This window comes from Etheostoma spectabile, chromosome 21, assembly GCF_008692095.1.
Source record: "Etheostoma spectabile isolate EspeVRDwgs_2016 chromosome 21, UIUC_Espe_1.0, whole genome shotgun sequence".
Classification (NCBI taxonomy): domain Eukaryota; kingdom Metazoa; phylum Chordata; class Actinopteri; order Perciformes; family Percidae; genus Etheostoma; species Etheostoma spectabile.
The window spans coordinates 18,790,532-18,810,761 of record NC_045753.1 but is presented as its reverse complement, the minus strand read 5'-3'; the positions used below and the strand labels follow the sequence as shown (position 1 = coordinate 18,810,761).

The window sequence follows — 20,230 nt, the reverse complement described above, 5'->3', positions numbered from 1 at the left end:
GTGTGTAATTCAGGCCTGTGTGTAATAACAACAGTGAAAACACTGTAATTATATGTATATATAATGTATGGTAATATGTATAACTTTAATAAGCTATTTTGGCCAATAACATCAGCCCTGGGATATATGTTGGGTTCTATTGTGCATAATAGAACATAGTGTCAAATCACATATTTGACACTAATATTAAAATACTTCTGAGTGGTGCTGCTGTTAACAAGTTCTTGACTCGCAGATTCTTCACCCAGCCTGTCAGTGAATGTCTTCAAGCTGCACTTTACAAACAGAAGTTGCCTTTGTTCTTTGTTTATAAGTAATGTGTCACTTGTATACTGTATCTGTGCCCCTGTAAACCCTCCAGCCTTTAACCATCAGTGAAATGACCTCTCGACAGTTCCATCTTTGAAATATATGGGGAATAGCTTTCCCTGCTGTCACATCATCAGCGCTCATGTGCGGCACCACCTGAGACAAGCTTTTTTTTGGGATAGATGAAATAGGCCTTTCCAAAATGTGAACATAAAAACAGCTGTTTACAAAGCTCTGCTGAATGGCTGCGAGGAAAAACCAACATGCAGTCTGTACATAAAACCATTACAGGCCTTTCATGCTCGATGCCTACAAGGCATTCTTAAAATTAGATGCAAGAGCATGTTGGGAAATGAAACAAACTGAACAGCATCAGCTACATTGGCTAAGCCGTGTCATATTGACACAAGGACAACACAATCCCATATGGCCAGCTATGCCATAGCAACCACTTATGTTTAGAAACAAATGCTATAATGAAGTATCCATGACAAAAGGACGTATCCAGCCAGAAATGCATCAGGACCATAGACTGGATATTATTAATAGTCTATGATCAGGGCAAACTAGTGAGACACACAGCTGGGCTAAATAAAACAAGAAAATCAAAAGACAAGATCATATTCAGAGCACTCCATCCCACTCCAGATCTTTGCTGTATTTTGGCGAACTGTCTCAGACGGTCACATATGGACTTATATAACAGCTATAAAAGATTCATTGCTTAAGCAGAAGCCATAAAGAAACACAATGATTAAGCAAGTGAATGCTCACACACTGCTTTTCAAAGCCAAAAAACTACCCGTGCTTCAGTCTGTCATCTGTCCAGCTATCAATTGATCAATCCTGTTCTCATTTCCTCTAACGCATCCGCCCACCTGCAGTAGCATTCTAGACTAATTTTGTCCCCAGATTAAAATCACTGAACTGAGGAATGTTGTGAGCAGGGCAGGCTTCTGCTTTCAAGGGCGCCTTCTATTTCCTGAATCAAGTGTGTGACGTGACGGCAGTGTATGAAGCCGCTTTAATGGAAAACTTCACATGTTGGTTTTCATGTATGCACATAGGGAGCCAGACAGCGAGGAAAAGACGGCAAAGAGAAAATGAAAAAGGTATGAGTGTGGTAGAGGTGTGTGTTGGAAGATTGTCTATTCCCACTGGACAAAGAACAGTGTGCCATTATTACAAAAGAGAGCTAGATAATTTGGTTTTCAAAGATGTGTTAACCCCCTGGAACGTTGAAGGGGAACTACAGCGATATCAATTGATTTCAAAAGGGGCTTAAATTGTATTATTTATTACTAGTATTTGTATAGGCTTTTACAGTGCATACAGAAAGCATTCACAGTGCTTCACTTTTTCCACATTTTGTTATGTAACAGCCTTATTACAAAATGGATTTAATTAATTTTTTTGCCTCACAATACCCCATAATGACAACATGATTTCGTTTTTTTAATCTTGGCAAATTTATTAGAAATAAAGAACAAAAGCATAATATGTACATAAGTATTCACAGCCTTTGCTTAACACCTTGTTGTGGCACCTTTGGCAGCAATTACAGAATCAAGTCTTTTGAAATATGAAGCCACAAGCTTGGCACACCCCTCTTTGGCCAGTTTCGCCCATTCCTTTTTACAGAACCTCTCGAGCTCCATAAGGTTGGATGGGGAGCACAACTATTTTCAGATCCCTCCAGATATGTTCAATGGGACACAGTTTTGTGTACCCTTCCCGAGATCTGTGCCTCGATAGAAAATCCCGTCTTGGAGGTCTCCAAATAATTCCTTCAACTTCATGCTTGCTTTGTGGTCTGACATGCAATGTTAACTGTGGGACCTTATATAGACAGGTGTGTGTGCCTTTCCAAATCATGTCCAATCACCTCAATTTACCACAGGTGGACTCCAATTAAGATGTGGAAATATCTCAAGGATGACCAACGGAAACAGAATGCACCTGAGCTCAATTTTGAGCTTGATCGCAAAGGCTAGGAATGCTTATGCTCAAGTGATTTCTTTGTTTTTTGTTTTTTATAAATTAGCAAAAAAATGTCATTATGGGGTATTATGTGTAGAATTTTGAGGAAAAAATAAATTTAATCCATTTTGGAATAGGGCTGTAACACAACAAAACGTGGAAAAGTGAAACGCTGTGAATACTTTCCGTATGCACTGTAATAATAATAATAATAATAATATATTATAACGCACTTTTCATTCCAAAGAATCTCAAAGTGCTACACAGGAGAATAGATAAATCTAAACACAGAAAACTATTTTTTTCCACATCATATACTGTATAATGCAACAGATTCAGAAATTGACACATACATGTGGCAGGCAAGTAGGCACACACTAATACATTAACTGCCGTGGTGTATCTTTATTGCTCCATCCTCATTACATCACTTGTCTCTAACGGCACTGTTCTTCATGCAGACAGAATACACCTTTCACCACCACGGTGTTTCCATGACAACTGGCCCGCAATAATTTTACAAGGTGAGTGGCCTTGTTGTGCTGGATTGTGTGTTTTGCATGTGGTATTTCACATGGTAATGGACATGAAAGATTGAGCACTCCAAAAAGTCAATGAAAAGTTGTCTTACCCATGAACTCAATCCCAAGTTCATCCGCTGTTCCATTCAAGGCCAGATAGCATGAGAAAAGGGAGGGAATGGATAAACAGAAGCAGAGAGAGAGGGGAGAGTAAAACATTTACAACATGATGTGCCTCTGTCTTACTCAGAATTCATCTTAGGGAAAGACACATGCTGTAACTACACCATAAAGTGGATTTGACGGCTTTCTTTGACATGGCTCTCCATGTGCTCCAGGTAATGAGCCAGCCAGCCCCAGATGCTTGCTATGCTTTTTGGTGATACACTCTTAATAGCCTACAGTGGCTTTGCATGAAGAAAGAAAACAACAAAGATATGGGGACAGAGAGGATTAGAAGAAGGATCATGAAAATAAAAGTTTAAAAAAGACATATCATATAGATTTATGTCAGCGACGTTGCTTTGCATAGGGCTTTTGTATTGATTTGAGCCTGAAGCATTGCAATAATAATAATGATAATTATTATTATTATTAAATAAGTGCACTTAGACACACAGTACATTACACTCTTGTCTGTATGTCTTTGTATCTCACATACAGTACACACAGGCAGAGCGTCTTTCTTTCCGCAGTTAAGTCTTTCTCCCCCAATCCCAGTGCTGGGGAAACAGATAAAAAGGAACACTCGTGTTCTTTCCATCCTGTCAGCGCCCCTTTTTCATGTCACTGTAATGTAATCTCATTTAAATTAAAATGAAACCCTCACTAGTAATTGCTTTTCTGACAGAGGTGGTCTGAGTTTTTAAATAGAATGTGGCTTGCCAACTCCTGACAGATTATGTTGTGGGCACTCTCCAAAAAAAAAAAAAATGTCTGACAGAAAAAAAACATCTGTTCTCGGATGCATTTTGATTGTACCATGGGAATATCTGTCAGTATGAGGGACATTACAAACACCCCAGGGAACTGGAGCCAGATTCAGATAAAAGACAAATGAACATTTGGATGAATGGATTTATAATAATGGCACAAGGTTATCTTGCTCTATTAAGGGGTGAGATATGAGAAAAAAGGCTTTTTTAATTTGAAGGATCAAACTTTAAAATACAGTTAGCAAACTTATGACATTGAGGGAAAGTTTCAGAGAGCAATTAGAATCGCAAATGTTAAATTAGCGTATTAAATACAAAGTTTGTCATCAACTCTATGACAAACTCTTAATGAGGCAAATGGATTTTCATGATTTCACAGATAACAAGAGATAAATGAAAAGAAAAGCCTGGAAATCAGGTCTGAAATCCTTAAATTAATCAATTACCAAATCCATTTATGTTTGTATTTAAATAGGAAGCAGGTGCTTTTACTGAACAAAATGTACCTATCATTTCCAGATTTATCTTCCGCAGCATTGAGAATTATTTAACAAATGTCAGCATTTATCATAAGCTCCTTCTGAGTCATAGTCTGTCTAACAACAACTCACAAATTAATGAATAAACAGTTGAGAGCCAATCAATTCTGGCTGGCGGACATTATACTTTTTGCCATGAGGAGTTTTGAGATATAACGGCATGATTAAGATGGTCAACACTAGGTGCTTACTGTCACCGTGGAGCAAACACTTGGCAAAGCCAAAGAAGTGAATGCAGTGCCTTACTGATGTTGCCTGATCTGTATTATCCATTCAAGCCTTTCTCTGTGATTGCCCATGGCAACAGCCAACACTTTCCCACTCTAAATCGCCCTGACTGTCACAGCCTGTGCAAATGATGTCATTACAACAATGATACACTTCCCTCGCTCTGGCATTGCTTTGTCTGGAGACATTCACCAATCATAATACGTGCAGGCTCCCAATCCGTTGCACTGGCAACTCAGTGCACCCCTGGGAATCACTTACGGCATCTTGCGGGAGCCTTGAGCAAGCTTAGAGAATACCTGTGCATCATGTCAGATGCTCTTGGCCCGATTAAGAGGCAGAAATCTGGCAGGTGGGAGAGACAATGGCAAGAGTGAATCAAATCCTTAATCCCCTCCTTCACTTGGGGGAGCAGGCAACCGGGAACCTGTGTGTGTGTGTGTATGTGTATGAGTATTTGTGTGTGTGTGTGTGTGTGTGTGTGTGTGTGTTATTGAACTCAACACCCTGTGTAGCTACTTAGTCCAGACCTAATATCTACCAGAGATAAATAGCTCAAATTAGAGACTTGGCTTCTTCCTCTTTGTAAATCAGCTGGGTAAAACCAAAAGCCGGCTCACCTCCCTCCTGCTCCTCTTCAATCTTCCACCAAACATCACCTCTTGTCTTAAAGGTGCAACTAGCCTAACTGTTAGTGGCATGCCCTAATGTTCTCTCACAGTTAAGGGAGGAACGTCCTACACTCCCATGTTTCTAATTAAAGACTCGCCACATGTGCACCAATATGTACACACACCTTTTCCCCACCTCATTTCCAAAGCTGAGTTCCCAGCAGTGTAGCTGGAGTACCTGGAAGGAAGCCTCTTTGTCCTTTTGTCTCTGGGCTTTTGAGATGTGCGTGACATTCTCTGCTTCTCTTTCTACCTCTGTAAGGATGTGTGCATGACGAAGTGGCACTGTGTGTGGACTGCTCTTTTGAGTGGATGGTTTGTGGTCAGTCAATACCAAGACAAAAGATGAGAAGTGATGGATGATTTGTAACAGATTATTTTCAGTAAAATAAGTTTTGAAAAAGGTGAAAACTTAAAAGTGTGCGTGACAGCTTTTCTCTCCCTGGTGTGTGATTTGTGTCTCATTCTGAAGATGTGGAATTCAACTCTGCATCCAAACGTGAAAAAAACAAACTCGCTTATACACACCTTAACTGTGAGAGAACATTAGGACATGCCACTAACAGTTAGGCTAGTTTCATCATTAAGAGTAGAGGTGATGTTTGGTGGAAGATTGAAGAGGAGCAGGAGGGAGGTGAGCTGGCTTTTGGTTTTACCCAGCTGATTTACAAAGAGGAAGAAGCCAAGCCTCTAATTTGAGCTATATATCTCTGGTAGATATTAGGTCTGGAGTAAGTAGCTACACAGGGTATTGAGTTCAATAACACACACACACGCAATGAATTGAATTTCACTTGAGCTTGTCCCACTTGTAGTTGCTGTTAGCGTGTGTGTCTGTGCATGTATGTATGCATGTTATTATATGATTTGTCTTTTGAGCGCAGGATAATCCTCAAAACCCTTGGTAATCTGGGTAAATTTTAGATTATTCTGTATCAACAACGATCAAAATAGGCTTCATTCCTCTCTCAAATCTTCCAGGGCACACTTGTCTCTTATGGTGGTTGAATGATTGTGGCCAAAACATAGTTTTGTATTATCATTTTTGCCTGAAAAAAAATAGGATGGGGATGAGTTCATGACCCAAACTTAGTACTGAAGATTTCCAAAACATGTTTGACATACCTTCAAAGAGTGTTTTACAGTTTTTTTCCAGGTATAAATGAGATTTAGATTACTACTACTTAGATTACTGAAAAATTTTACAGACCTCTAGAAATTATTCAAATAAATCAACTATTTGGCTCAGCGTTTACACCTTGTAAGTAACCTAAAAAGTACAAATATAGCTTTGGAGTTTTGGAGTTACGGTTTTTGTCTGGAAGATTCCTTTTTTTAAGTGTTTTTACACAACTGTAAAATATGCTTCTCCTTGAAACACAAGTTATAGTCATCTGAAAGATCCATTGTATGTTTAATCCACTGATAAATTCCATCCACTTTAATTTTCTGCTTTAATCCTGCTATATTTTGAAATAGGGATTTTTACCCAAGAATAATTCTGTTGGAGTGCTTTCAGTAAGCCCATACACTGCAGATATTAAAGTTTATAAATGACAACAAATGTATTTATAGTATATTTTACAGCACAGTGTTACAATATGTGCTTAAAATGGAACATGCATATAACATATCAAATAAACCTCTCTATATTTATATTCTGACTTCTAAGGCATATTGTCTTATATATGTTTAATACATGAAAATGTACTACACATGTTGTAATGGGCTGTATTTGTTTCTTCAGTGTTCATTTCTGTAAAAAAAAAAAAAAAAGTGACTCAGCTCATCTCAAAGAACACCATGAAAACCTTTCCGATCTAGACACAGAAAAAAAATGGATGTCTGCCTATATAAGATTAAAGAGATCCCAGTGGCTGTCATGAGGGAAAAGAAACATGCTTCGTGACACTGGCTTGTGACCCCATTAATGGACTCTCAATGGGCCTGGTGGCATCAAACAGAAGGCAATGGGAGTTAAGTTTTCTCTCTGACTCTTGGTGCAGAGGGGCCAAGGCACTCCATAAAACAGTGTGAATTTGTAAAGCTGAAGTCTCATGGGAAAAACTCTGGTCCTCCAATTTCTCTTCCTTTTACCTTTGACTTTTGCTTTATTTTTTAACTACACTTCACAGCTGTCATGGGAATTCCAAGACATCAGGGGAATTGTTTTTCATGAAGAACAGAAAACTTTAGGAAAAAGACTTTCCTGCCTTTTAGAGACACTAGCAAGATTAAAGACCGTAACACAGATAGGTTTTATGCACAGGATTTAATCTAATATCTGCATGGCAGCACTGTACCTATGCAGACCAATAAAGAAAGGCAATATCATGATATGCATTATGATTGTGTCTGGTTTTTATCTCTCTAAGAATTTCCAAACTCAGAGTCAATTGAAAATCTGGACAATATGACACTATTAGTGAGTGGATGACCACCTGTTAGTAGATGTACTGTAAATGCTGAAAACATCTTTGCTATAATGAATTAACAATTGTAACACTGGTATTGTGACATTACTGTGTTGAGGATGTCAGAAACGTTGATAAAAAGGGATAATGTAATGGATGCTGATGTTGTTGACGATGGTCATTGTTGATTCTATTGTGTCAGCTTTGTAGGCTGATATGCACTTTTTCCTACCCTATGTAGGTTACTTAAAGGCTGCTATCCAAGCAGCTTGTACCGGTATTTAGTTGTTCTCATACTGTTACACATGTGTTCTAGTTGGACTGTGTGTAGAACTTGTATGTATTTATGTGTCTTGTATGTGTTTGTACAAACCCTTTAGGGACACAAATAAAGTTGAAGTTGAGCTATGTAGCTTTTTGTTATATTATTACAGGTTAAAGAAATACATATATAATACAAGTGACCGAGTGAAAGTAATCAAAACTTTATTTAATCTATAGCGGAATCTATGTAATTTACTTTATATTCTGAACTAAGAGTGAGACATTGTATACATTTTTACTAGCTTTTGTATTATAACAAAAATTGGATTAGATTTCTGTTAACTTAAAAAATGAGTTTCTTTTGTATTTTTGATTTGTATTATGCCTTTGTTAAAGAGCTGACAGTAGAGATCTAAGAGGAAATGAGGGGAGGGAGAGATAGGCGGTGACATGTAGTTAAGCTCCCTAGTTGGACTCAAACTGGGGATGTTGTGGTCCATAGCCCCCCAGGGTGCCCCAGAAGACTTAATGTACGACTGATCTCACTTGATTTATATGTATCTTGTTGACTAATACAATCATAGATTTGGTCACAGGCACATAACATGTTCTTGTTATGAATTTGTTTTCATGTCACAGATCAATATACTGATATTGTAGGATAGAGAAAATAGAAAGGAGAGCGTACTTGGGTCTGACAAGATAGCATCTGTCTTGGGTACAAACTGGTCACAGCGTAGTCCATGGTAGCCCTCCTTACACCTGGGACAGAGAACGAGAAAAAAAAAAGACAGAGCAAGATTAGAAGTAAGACAAACCAAGCAGAAAGTAACAGAGTACAGCATGAACAATCAGCCGAAGAGACTCAGATAAGAAAAGTTGAGAACAGGAAGCCTAAAAAGAAGACTGAGTGGACATGGACGGTAAAAGTGGAGTGCTCACCGAGGACTGAGGTGGTAGAGGGAGATACACAGAAACTGTCGAGAGGGGTTGGATGAGAAGAAAGAGAAAAGAAGGGGAAGATAGTTGGGCAGGCCTAAGCAGTGCCTGCAGCCTCACTGATAGCAAATGAGTGACAGGAATGCCAGGTCCCAGTGGAAGAAATGGGGTACTGGGATGGAGAGTAGTTGGCGTAATGCAGGCTATACAAGATCTACAGTGGAAGGGAAGCTGCCATAGTTGGAACTCAACACTCATTTAAACAAAGTCCTGGCACGTTCCAGATATTTGCCTTCATCATCAAATAAATACTGAAGATCCCTCAGCAACTGTCACAAATATATCCACCGGAATTATTTGAAGTTTGGCTGAGTATGTTGCAATATCTCAGCAATACTCTCATCGTTATACATTATTATACACATATCATTCTTGTTAATGATTGGGGATTTTTACCAATCCTGTGCTGACAACTGAATGAATGAAAAAAAAAAAAACACACACACACTTATAAAGTTACAACAAATCAGGTCAGAAATATAAAGTTTGGAGTTGTTTCTCTGTACTCAGCCCTAGTTTGGCACAATCCTCAATCTTTTTTCTCTCAAAGAGGACTTTGGCATTTTTTATTCCTATCTTCAGTAGTGGCCATACTGTGAGCCCATTCTGTGGGCTGATCCATCCCTCTGCTCTTTCACGGCTTAGGGGAGACAATTGAGGGATTTGCTTTGATGTGTCTGTTCAACATAAACTTGCACATGAGTGAGCGATTGTCTATTTTCTCTTTCATCAGTCGATGACACATTGTTGTAAACTGCGGGGATTTACGTTCACACATTATCCGTCAAAATCTGTCCACCACATTTCCGCAGTGTCACCGATCTCACATCCAGTATGATGTATTGGATGATTGACATGGAGAGGTGGACAATTCGGTCTCACTCAGCTTGGTTTTACCTGATAGCTTGAAAAAAAAACGACCACACGGCCATCAACATCTGAGCTATGTAAAACAAACTGAGCTGCAATGGAGATCACAAGTTTGTGAAAAGGCTGGGATAAGAGTGAAAACTGTGATAGGCTGTCATCTTTCTTTGTTTTTACATCTCATGCCGCAGTTTCAGCTTCCATTTGTTCAGTGTGTCTCGGCTCAATATGTGCAGTTTCTTATTGCTTCTTTTTTTGTTCGTAATGCAGTTTTGAACCGCACAATTGATGAAAATAAATATGCTACAGTATAATGTATGATCCTATTATTTCACACTGGCTCAAAGCTTTTTCACTGGGTGTCCATATTTAATTCTGTTTTAGTTTGCATTTGTTTGGTTATTTTTTGGCACCAAAGGAAAATGCTTCTGCCATGATAGGTTGAGTGTTGTTTAGATTAAGGTGGCACTGTGCAATTTTGGTATTTGTTTTGGTACTAAAGAAAATGCACTTACATTTCCACCAGTGGAGACAACCTCTAAGTACAAGATTAGTGATGAAGCTTTTAATCTGCATGGACTGAATGTTTGTTCACTTGTATGCAGTAGTAACCATCTGTGGACATATTATCATCTTTTAAATTGACCTGGCGAACTTGATAGCAATCCATTGCCTATTTACACATCCAGCAGACAAAGCAACAATAGCCTTTATAGGAAATCGTGTTTCTGGTAATCAAGGGCCTCATTTATAAATGTGACATATGCACAAAAGAAGATGTACGGCGCTCCCTACGGAAGATTTTAGATTTACCAAAAGCAAACTTGATGGGAAAATGCTCGGTCCTCCACGCACACTCTGACCCAGGAATGCTTACAGAAACCGGTGAAATGAGAAACATTGCCATTGGCGACACCAATGGCAGATGGATAAAACGTGTGAAACTATGTGAATCTGAGACCATTGTGTAAAACACATAAAAATATTCCCTTTATTGATGATATGAAGAATTTACAAAGCCATTTTTACAATCAATATCCTACACAAACACTTGTTTGATCCATCTGCAGAGAAAAAGACAAAACAAGATACCATCATAAATTCAAAAAAAGATATATTTGCAAAGAAAACTCAAATGTTCTGTAACTATATGGTCATGTTATGTAATTTATTCTCATGAATAATACAATAAACAGGACAAATAGACTATTGCGGTTTTTGATGCCTCTGTTGTTTTAACATGGTCATCATACAGCCTACAATGTCATAGTGTTTTATACAGTTTATTTGTATGGCTTTAGATCATTTTATATTTTAAATGTTTGCTTGTATTGTAGGTCTCAAGCTAATTTTAACCATTGTGAAAGGTGCAATAGAATACTTTCACTAATTACATGCTCTTGTGCAGAACAATTTGTCAATTTGTTACAATTAGATTCATTCCGACAGCTTTAGCTTTTTAGCTACAATCCAATGAATGGGTAAATATATGTTATGCGTAATGACGGACAATGGCTAGCTTTGCAATGTTGGAATATGTGGCAAATGGAGACCGACAGCAAGAAAACTTGCGGGCAAACGAGTGGCCTCAGAGCCGGTTCCAACGTCCTCGAGCAGTCCTGTTTGAGCTATGTGCTGTTTTGGGCCCAGCGTTACAGAGGAGCACTTGTAGAAACCCCTCCTTGCCTGTCCCACTTCAAGAGGGGTCAGCTCCAATGCCCCATGGCGTAAACACTTGCATTAACTTTAATTTCGGACCATTTCTTTTTATTTTGGGTCACGGTCCAACCTCTGAGGATGTAGCATTAACTGTGTCTGCAACATGTTGTCACTCTACAGCTTTCCTGGCATTAGTAGTGCCCACACTGTGCCCTCCAAAATATTTTCCTCTTTTCCACCTCTCTAACAAGAACTACAACTTCACATTGAGTGAAAGTCCTTTGCTTTGTTTTCCTGTACACATGTGGCTGGTATGGATGAATATTAGTTTTGGGCATTTCATTGACTATTTAAGGGGAATTATGGGCGTGCCATGAAGCATGATGATTTATAAAGGGAATCCATCGTAGGACGTGTGTGCACACGGTTATATAAATCTGAAGATGTATCACATCCTATGTTTCGTCTGTACGCCACTTCCAACCCAAATTTGCCACAGTTTTATAAATGAGGCCCCTGGTGAAGTCCGATATTAACTCTAATTTCTTTGCTATCCATGAACCAAAAATATCTACTTATTTAATTAAACATATTTAACGCTCCACTATGTTCACCAGCTAGTCTGTCAGCCTGTCCTTTGCTGCTAGAGAGGTAACAATGGGTTCTTAGTAACCTGCAGCTGCTGGAAATTACAGAAAACGAGTGTTGAGAGCAAACCAAAACAGGAAAGTTGCATGTTGGAAAACCAAAACAATGATGTCAAAGACGCTGTGATTCTCTATACAGCTGAGTGGAACTGCAGAGTTGTGTTTTTCACAACAAACAATCCCCTGCCCTCCCATCAAACTTAGCCATTTGTTTCATTGTAATTATAAAAATACTGATTATAGCCTCTTTAACAAATTAAATTAAAAGATACACAAAAATTTCAAATCATTGATGTGCTTGAGTGAGTTTGAAAAGCTTACAAAATCTCAGTGTCGTTCATAGTGATCAGTATCGCTGTAAAGCTGCAGGGCGTGTTCGTTGGAACGGTCATTTTGTGTTATGTGGCAGTAAAATTCTCTGTAACTGCACCTTCAAATATTGGGACTCATTACTGTTCAACTGATGTGTGAAAAATACCCTTGAATTAAACCCTTTAAATCTTAAACCTCAAACTCTTTGTGTCATTTCATTTCCAAGGCGATAAGCAAAACACACAAATCTCTATAGTTCTCCGCTCAGGCAAGCAAAGAAGGGGATAAAGAACTGGATTTTCTCCTGCCATTATCTCTCCCACAGCCAAACCTCTACCTCTTAATGAGCCTGAAAAACGAACAAATGCAATGCACTGCTACTGTCCAAACTCTCTCTCAACTTACCTTCAAGCACATACACAAGATGGTTGTTATGTCCCATAGAGTAGCACACAGAGTTACCAATAGAACAATAAAATCTACCAATAATTGGACAATATTTTTGGTCTGACTATTGCTGCTACCTGCAGATATTTTGGGAAATGCTCCCTAGTAATTGATATGATGACCAAACAAATTGAAGGATTTATTGTGATGTTATTATAATGCAGATGGTAGTTCATTGTATTTATATTGCATATATCTTGATCACTGTGCATTTGTGAGCCAGGACTGGTTTAAATAATAATTTGCACAATAAATGTGCTGAATAGCATCAGTTGGATTCTCATGGTCTTTGTTCATAATGCCCTCAGTATGCATCCTAAATACAATTAGGCAAAAGCCAACATGATTTAGGTGGGCTGAAAAAACTTTAAGAACAAATAAGAATCAGAATATCCATTTAAGAATCATCATTAATTTCCATAGAAATACATCATTAAATCAGACCAAACATCTGACAGTGGAATGGAATATGCAAAAGAACACACCAATCCCAATGACAAAGATATCAGATTAATTACCATATTTAAAAACTGCTTTTGGGCCACAATGGGATTTAAAATAAGGGAGAATCGCAGGAGAAGTTGAACTTTTGACACATATATTCATTTTACATCTTGTTGATGATCCTTTTGCTAGAAGTTTTCAAATGCATACTTCAATTAACAGTGAACCTTACTGATACTGCAGCATGGTGGCCCAATGGTTAGCCCCACCATCCAAAAACATGTAGTAGATTCATATATATTAAGATCTGGAGTTTGTCCCAGGGCGATGTAAATGGCTGCCCTTAAGGGATGGGTTAAATGCAGAGAATGAATTTCACTACATGTATGTGTATGTGACAATAAGGTACCTTTACCTTATACTGACACTTTCTGGGGGGGGCAAATATAAACTTTGGGCATCCTGATGTTCTCAGTTAAAAATTGATTTCTTGATTTGATGAAAAATCCCAAGCACTGCCCCTTTATTGTCAGTATCCCAATATGAGTCAGCAAGCCAATCGTGTACCGTAAAATTCAGGGAGGAACCCAAGACGACCACTCAGATTTCAAGGGTATATCATCCCTCCCCTCCGATTGCTTGGCTCTGCCCTACATCACAACTTCTATCCTTGGATATGAGCTGAGACACCTGGTTAGTATTCTGAATCACAAACCCAGAGGCAGAATGCCTGTCTGGCTTTCTGTTTACGTCTGGGCTGGCTTTCTATTTGTCGAGTCTCCATCTCTCCCCGCCAACCATCTTTGTAACATTGAAACAAGCTCAGCCATCCCTCAATGAAATGCTAACAATGCTTTGTAAATGTGGTTGTGCGATCATGGCGTTGCATTGATGATAAACAATGCAAGATAAGGACGTGCTTTGAGAATGCGTTTGGGTGTGTATCTTCAATGAGGGAAATGGGGGAACAAGAGCCTGTATTTATGTACAGTATGTATGCATGTCGGTGTGTTTCATTAGGGGTAAATCTCTCAAAGAAAACCCAGATGTGCATTTGTGGATTGGGGCACATGTGACAGCTTCCTCAAGTGTGTTTGTCTATATTGTGCAGCAGCTGTGTGTAGTATGTATGAGTATATGAGTAGCAGCTTTAGACTCAAAACATGTTTTCCCCACTGCTCCGGAGCTTTTTGTTACTACCCAGCTGCTTTCAACACATGTTCAAGTCACAGAGAAGACACACCTCTGAGTCTGTAGGATGACGGAGGGGTGGGTAGCGCTGCCTCATGACTAATCGCCACCCTGCCTGTTAATTAGCATGAAGAAAAATTGAGGAAAGTTTTAGTGCAAGGGGAGGGAAACGTGTTTCAAGGAGGAGAGAAGGGATGGAAATGTGATCATGTCAACCAGACTTTCCATTTAATCCCTGACGCCCATAAATATTAGCTTCCATATGTCCTATAAAACTCCATTTGAGCGATAACTGGTGAGGCAGAGGGGAAGTACAATGGCGTACATGGTGAGAACTTTTGGATGCACAGTATCTGGTGGCCATTGATAGATATAACAAGATAAATTGTGAAACACAGAATTCAAAAGTGGATTAATCCCTCACTTTTACCAACATCTGTTGACAACCATTTGCAATGACATGGAAAATTCTGTTACACAGCTTATATGTGATATAATACAGTCATCGTTTTACAAAAAAGTTGGGAAATACTTTACTTGAAGTTTTTTTTTTTTCCCCATGGGAAGGACATGACACTGTCATGAACAAATTAACCCTAACCCAATCCCTAAATTGTCATGTCAAAACCGAATTACACTTACTATAAGAAGCGTTACGTCATAAACGTTTGACTTGTTTATGTTTTATGACACGTTCATGACAGTGTTATGTCACTCTTATGTAGATTACTTCAAGTAAAGTGTAACCAAAAGTTGAGTAATTTAGGCAGAAGTTCAAAGTTTATTCTTGACATTGGAAACAGAGGTTCCAGATTCCAATTCTTAGCAACAGTTTAACATTTTAGGGAATACAGTTCTTCACTTTCTTGCCATAAGACAATAAATGCCATTAACACATTTGTGCGGTAAGCAAAAACTTAGCTTGGCCTAGCATAAAGATTTGAAACAGGGAAGAACTGTGCCCATATAAGAAATATTTGCAAGCATACAACCCCCTACAGAGAACAAGCATGGAGCTTTCATGCTTAGGTTTGAAGGCAATAAACAAGATATAGGGCCCTATTTTAATGATCTATGCACAGGTGCGTTTAGGGTGTGTCTAAAATCCACTTTTGCTAGTTTGACGGCGGAAAAAAGGGTCAGTGCGCCAGGCGCATGGTTCAAAAGGGTTGTACTTAGTGTCTTCATTAATTCATAGGTGTGTTTTGGGCGTAACATGCAATAAACCAATCAGTGTCACCTCCCATTCACTTTAACAGCCAGACGCATTTGTACCTTGGCGCATTGCTATTATGATGCCGGATTTGCACCTTAATATTTTTATTTTTTAACTATTTTTTAACTTTTTGTTTGTGCTGCTTCTGCACTTCCCTGTGTGTGAAACAAGCATAGTGTGTGTGCATTGTGTACGAGCCTAGGCAAATTTTACTAATGCGCTGCGCTAGACTTTATACAAGGTTTTTGTTAGTCAATGGCACAATCCCTTTCTGCTGCAAGATAGCAATATGCCAAGAATGCACCTGAACACACCTCCCTGTAAGGCCAGCACGCCCAAGGGCGCAAAGACGGGTGCAGGTGCACGTGCTATTTAAATGACGTGGGGGTGGAGCGAGAAATTAACTGTCGGTCTTAAACTAGCAAAGACACTTGTGTTGGGCTTTGCGCCGCACTGGGTGTCAGATAGGTCGCTTAATGTGTTAGTGAGCTTTAAAAGGGGCTGTTAGGCAGATTTAGTTCCCTTTAGACAGAGCAATGCTAGCTGTTTCCCACTGTTTTTATTCTTTATGCTAAGCTTGACATGATAGCAGTGTCAATCTTCTCATATAACTTTTGGCAAGAAAGCAACTATGCATATTTACCAAAACTATTCCTTTGACGACTTATTGTCTATGCTGGCTTAAAAGCTGAGGGTCAAAGATCACTCTTGACCTTAAAAAATTTGGTTAGATACAAAAATGTAGTTATTCAATGAGTCTACAAACAAAACGGGTATACTGTGCAAGCATTAACACTTAAGTTAGCAGCCAGCTAGCTATGAGGGGTTAAGGTTATAGGGTTAGGTTAAAAGACAGGGTTAGGGTTACATCTCTATACTTAGAAAGTGAGTCACGGCTTCATGTATAATAAATTATAAAGTAGATTATTGTTGCGTTTAGTCTCATATTTATTCATGACAATTGCATCTGCTGATGACAATCATGTGATTGAAAGCTCCAGAACGTACAGTATGCTAAATGGACCATGTACGAAGACTGTTTTGTCAATTGAGATATTAACCTTATCACAAGGAATGCATTCAGAAGCCTTTTGTATGCGTATGTAAACTTTTGAAAGGTCAAGGAATACCCATTTTGCATGTGCTTTGGCCAAATGTTTAAAACCCTAATATTGAATTAAAACACATTTAAGTAGGGCCTACTGTTTTTTACTTCATACATATTTTAAATGTAATTAAATACAGCAATTGTTGATTTTTATTTGGCTATATTCTGAGCTACAGTTAACTATAATTTTTCTGATTGAAGGCAATTGGTTTTCTAAAGAGTAATTTAGATGGTAAAAAAAAAGTCTATCTTTGATTAGTTGTTAGGAGCAGGGGAACCCAAGCGCAGGACACTGCAAACAAGAACTTGAAGAGGACTCTCTATCAAAGATTTAGATCAGGCGAGGCAAACATTGTCTTAACACAAGCAAGGCTCCAACAAAGACTGAATTGAAAGCCATGACTTAAATACAAACTAATCTAACGAGAGGAGGAATTTCAGCTGGAGGGATGGGCGGAGAAACTCAGGTGAGGGGAATGAGGTGATAATGCATGAACACAGGTGTTGTGGTAAACAAGAGGGCAATCACAAAGACAGGAAGTAAAAGAAGACACATAAGGAGAGTGATGTTACAAAATAAAAACAGGAAACCCCAAGACCATGACAATTAGAACATTTGGCATCCTGAAGAGCTCAAAATTAGGGTTAATGCCACTTTAAAAATGAAGGTGTAAGCACAATCACAGCCTCACTCTCAATATGAAAAGCTTTCCAACAGCATGCCTTGATTTATCTATATGACTGGGCTTTACGACTAAAGCTGGCTAAGCCTGAACTGCACACCATTGCTATCAACAGCTTGTTAGTTCCGTCTGCCAAAATGAATTGAATAACTTTTCCTGCTGGCATAAATGCATTACTTAGAAATACTACTAAACCTATGAAGAAGAAACACTGCATGCTTCTAAAACTTGGCACTTAATCTCATCTACGCGTGATTGGAAAGTTACCAGGAAGAAGCTACAAATAACTTGAAACACAGATAATGTTGGATTGAATCCATTTTCCCTTAATTACCTGACTTCTTGGAAACAACTTTCTTCAGTTTCACTATCAAAGGCAATCATTATTTGGCAGCAGGGGTTCTTGCCACACTCACTAGACACTTTTATCATACGAAACCGAGTCTTTGGACTCAATGCCACATCTCATACTGCACATCAACAGGTGCAGTTGATGTTGTTAAGTATTACTGAATTGGGCGTTACCCCAATCTCCATAACTTGACCTACAAGTCATGCATGATAAAATCAAGATTTGCATATGTATGTACAGAACAGATGCAATATGTTATTATTTTAATTGCTAAAATTGAATCAATTCAATGTGTGGGGATTCTGAAAACTGTGTTTGTTTAATACCACATTTTTGAGATATAGCACCGGCTGCAGTTGGTGATACCCACCCATTTTATCAAGTGTATAAATACAGCATAGGAGGAGGTCAGGGCACACAGTTGATTTAAGCTGCATTCGCTTCCCACCGCAGCCTAATTTCTACCACTGGGAAGGTCGGGATGAATAACGAAAATACATTTTTTATGAGCAGAAAAAAAGACTTACAGTGAACTAATTTCCTTTATAATAAGAAATGCGCACATACACATATCACACACACACATATATCTCTCTCTTTCTCTCTCTCTCACATACACACTTTTAATATCAAAGACTAATCAGTGGCTGACACTTCTCTCATTGTTATTGATGGGGTACGAGGAAAGAATAGGCTATGAGTTGGTTGCAATCTGCCCAGATTTTTCTATGGTGAAAAAAGAAGAAGAAAAAACATGATACAAGGCCAAAATGCCTCCAATACAGACAGTCTTCTGCTGTTATCGCACAAGCCATACATATCTCTATCTGTCTTTCGCAGCAGTGCAGTGGGGAAGGTACGGTGGACATGATTTATACCTTGAGCAAATTTGATGGATGTCTATTACTGCGTGTGAGCGGTTTACATACAAGAGTGATATGCAGCTGCCAGAATGTGTCTGTGTTCAAAGCTTTTATGGTACACCAAGAAGAAGCCTGAAAGAGGTAAAGCTAGAAGGATGGCTTTCACTGAGCAACTTTTCTTTCTACTAAAAACTGAAAATGTGTGGATATAAACATAATGCGCATATAGCAGTTAAATAATTGGCATCATAAATGTAGGTCTGTGTAATTACTTTGCTGATAAAACCGAGCATTAGTAAAGCTATTTTATTTGCTGGGGACATGAAAAGTATATTGTTAATATTTAGAGCTATACTACTATGATTAAAATCTAGATTGTCAGTCAAGCAACTTGTTTGTCTCAGATATTGTGCATGGTAATTCAACTACCGCTAATTAGAGCTTCATTAGATTTCTGACTAATGAGCCACATAACTGTTATAGTAAATACATTGTGAATAAATTTAAGTAAGGTTATACTGTCCTCGTTCCTTTTATGAGGTTGCACTACTTTTTGGAACTTATCCCAAATACATTTTGCTGGTGAATAGTGTTTACAGTATATCACATTTTCTTGGGCTGTACCCTGGTATAATTGCTGCTGCGATGTCCCCATTTTGCTGCAGGGATCATTACGTTTTCATTAGCTAAGACAGTTAACAAGGCTGCTGCAGCCATTACATTCATCAAGATAAACACACACTCACACAATGTCAATACCAAATGTCATCTGAACTAACTAGCTAAATCAAATGTTTCAAATAGGCGCATACCAAAAAAAAGAGCAACACAGAACACAATGTTCTGGTCTGGTGTGCCCTATCTACAATGCTCCAAATAGTCATTGAGCTCTTGGAGGATGAAGACGTCCCGGCTTGTTTGCCTTGCACATCAGCAGGGCTGTATGTGAAACTGGGAACTGGCACTCTATCGCGCATGAGTGCACACTACATCATGACGGTGCTCCCAAGCTGTGAGTCTGTAACAGGTGCTGTTTCAAAGGACTAGAGATAACAGAGGGGAAAGAAAAGGGTTGAGGGGAGATGGACAAAGTGAGAGAGGGTGGGGAGGGTGCTGCTCAAGGGGATGTATTCCTCTTCATCTTCAGAGATTTCTTTTTGCTTTGCCTTTCTGGATGTGTTTGTGCATGCACGTGTGCACACAATTGCAAAAATAAACTGTCAGACTGGGAAATTCTATTATGTTTTGAAGAGATTAACACTTAAAGCTATGCTGTTAAAAAATAAGGAGGAATTTTATTAGCAGTCTATACTGTATAGGTGAAATATTCATAGGATTTGCAGTTCTAACCCTGTATAATATGAGAGTTCTGCATGGTGTACTATTAACCCCTGCAAGTACCCTTCCACTGGCTTCCCACCTCTAGTGATCCATAATTTAGAAGTGCACTGTTTGAGTACTTCCACACTAGACTAAAAGAAAACAAACAGCAATGAAGATTGTCTCTTCTCTTCTTCTCTTTGTCTTCTTATCTGTAAATATAAGCACGGAGCAAATCTAACATGGCACATCAAGGGGAGA

The 20,230-nt window shown here is 38.7% G+C and overlaps 1 protein-coding gene across 2 annotated transcripts in view; it reads right to left on the bottom strand.

Annotated features, from left to right (window-relative positions):
* The window catches only part of nrg3b (neuregulin 3b), a gene marked incomplete at its 5' end in the record, with an annotated part of 215,288 nt that overhangs the window by 20,407 nt on the left and 174,651 nt on the right, over nt 1-20,230 (bottom strand). The window contains 2 exon segments of one of the 2 annotated variants that reach the window (XM_032502026.1): nt 2,921-2,947; nt 8,550-8,623. In XM_032502026.1, the coding sequence (XP_032357917.1) occupies nt 2,921-2,947; nt 8,550-8,623 (101 nt within the window). 2 annotated transcript variants of the gene reach the window in all.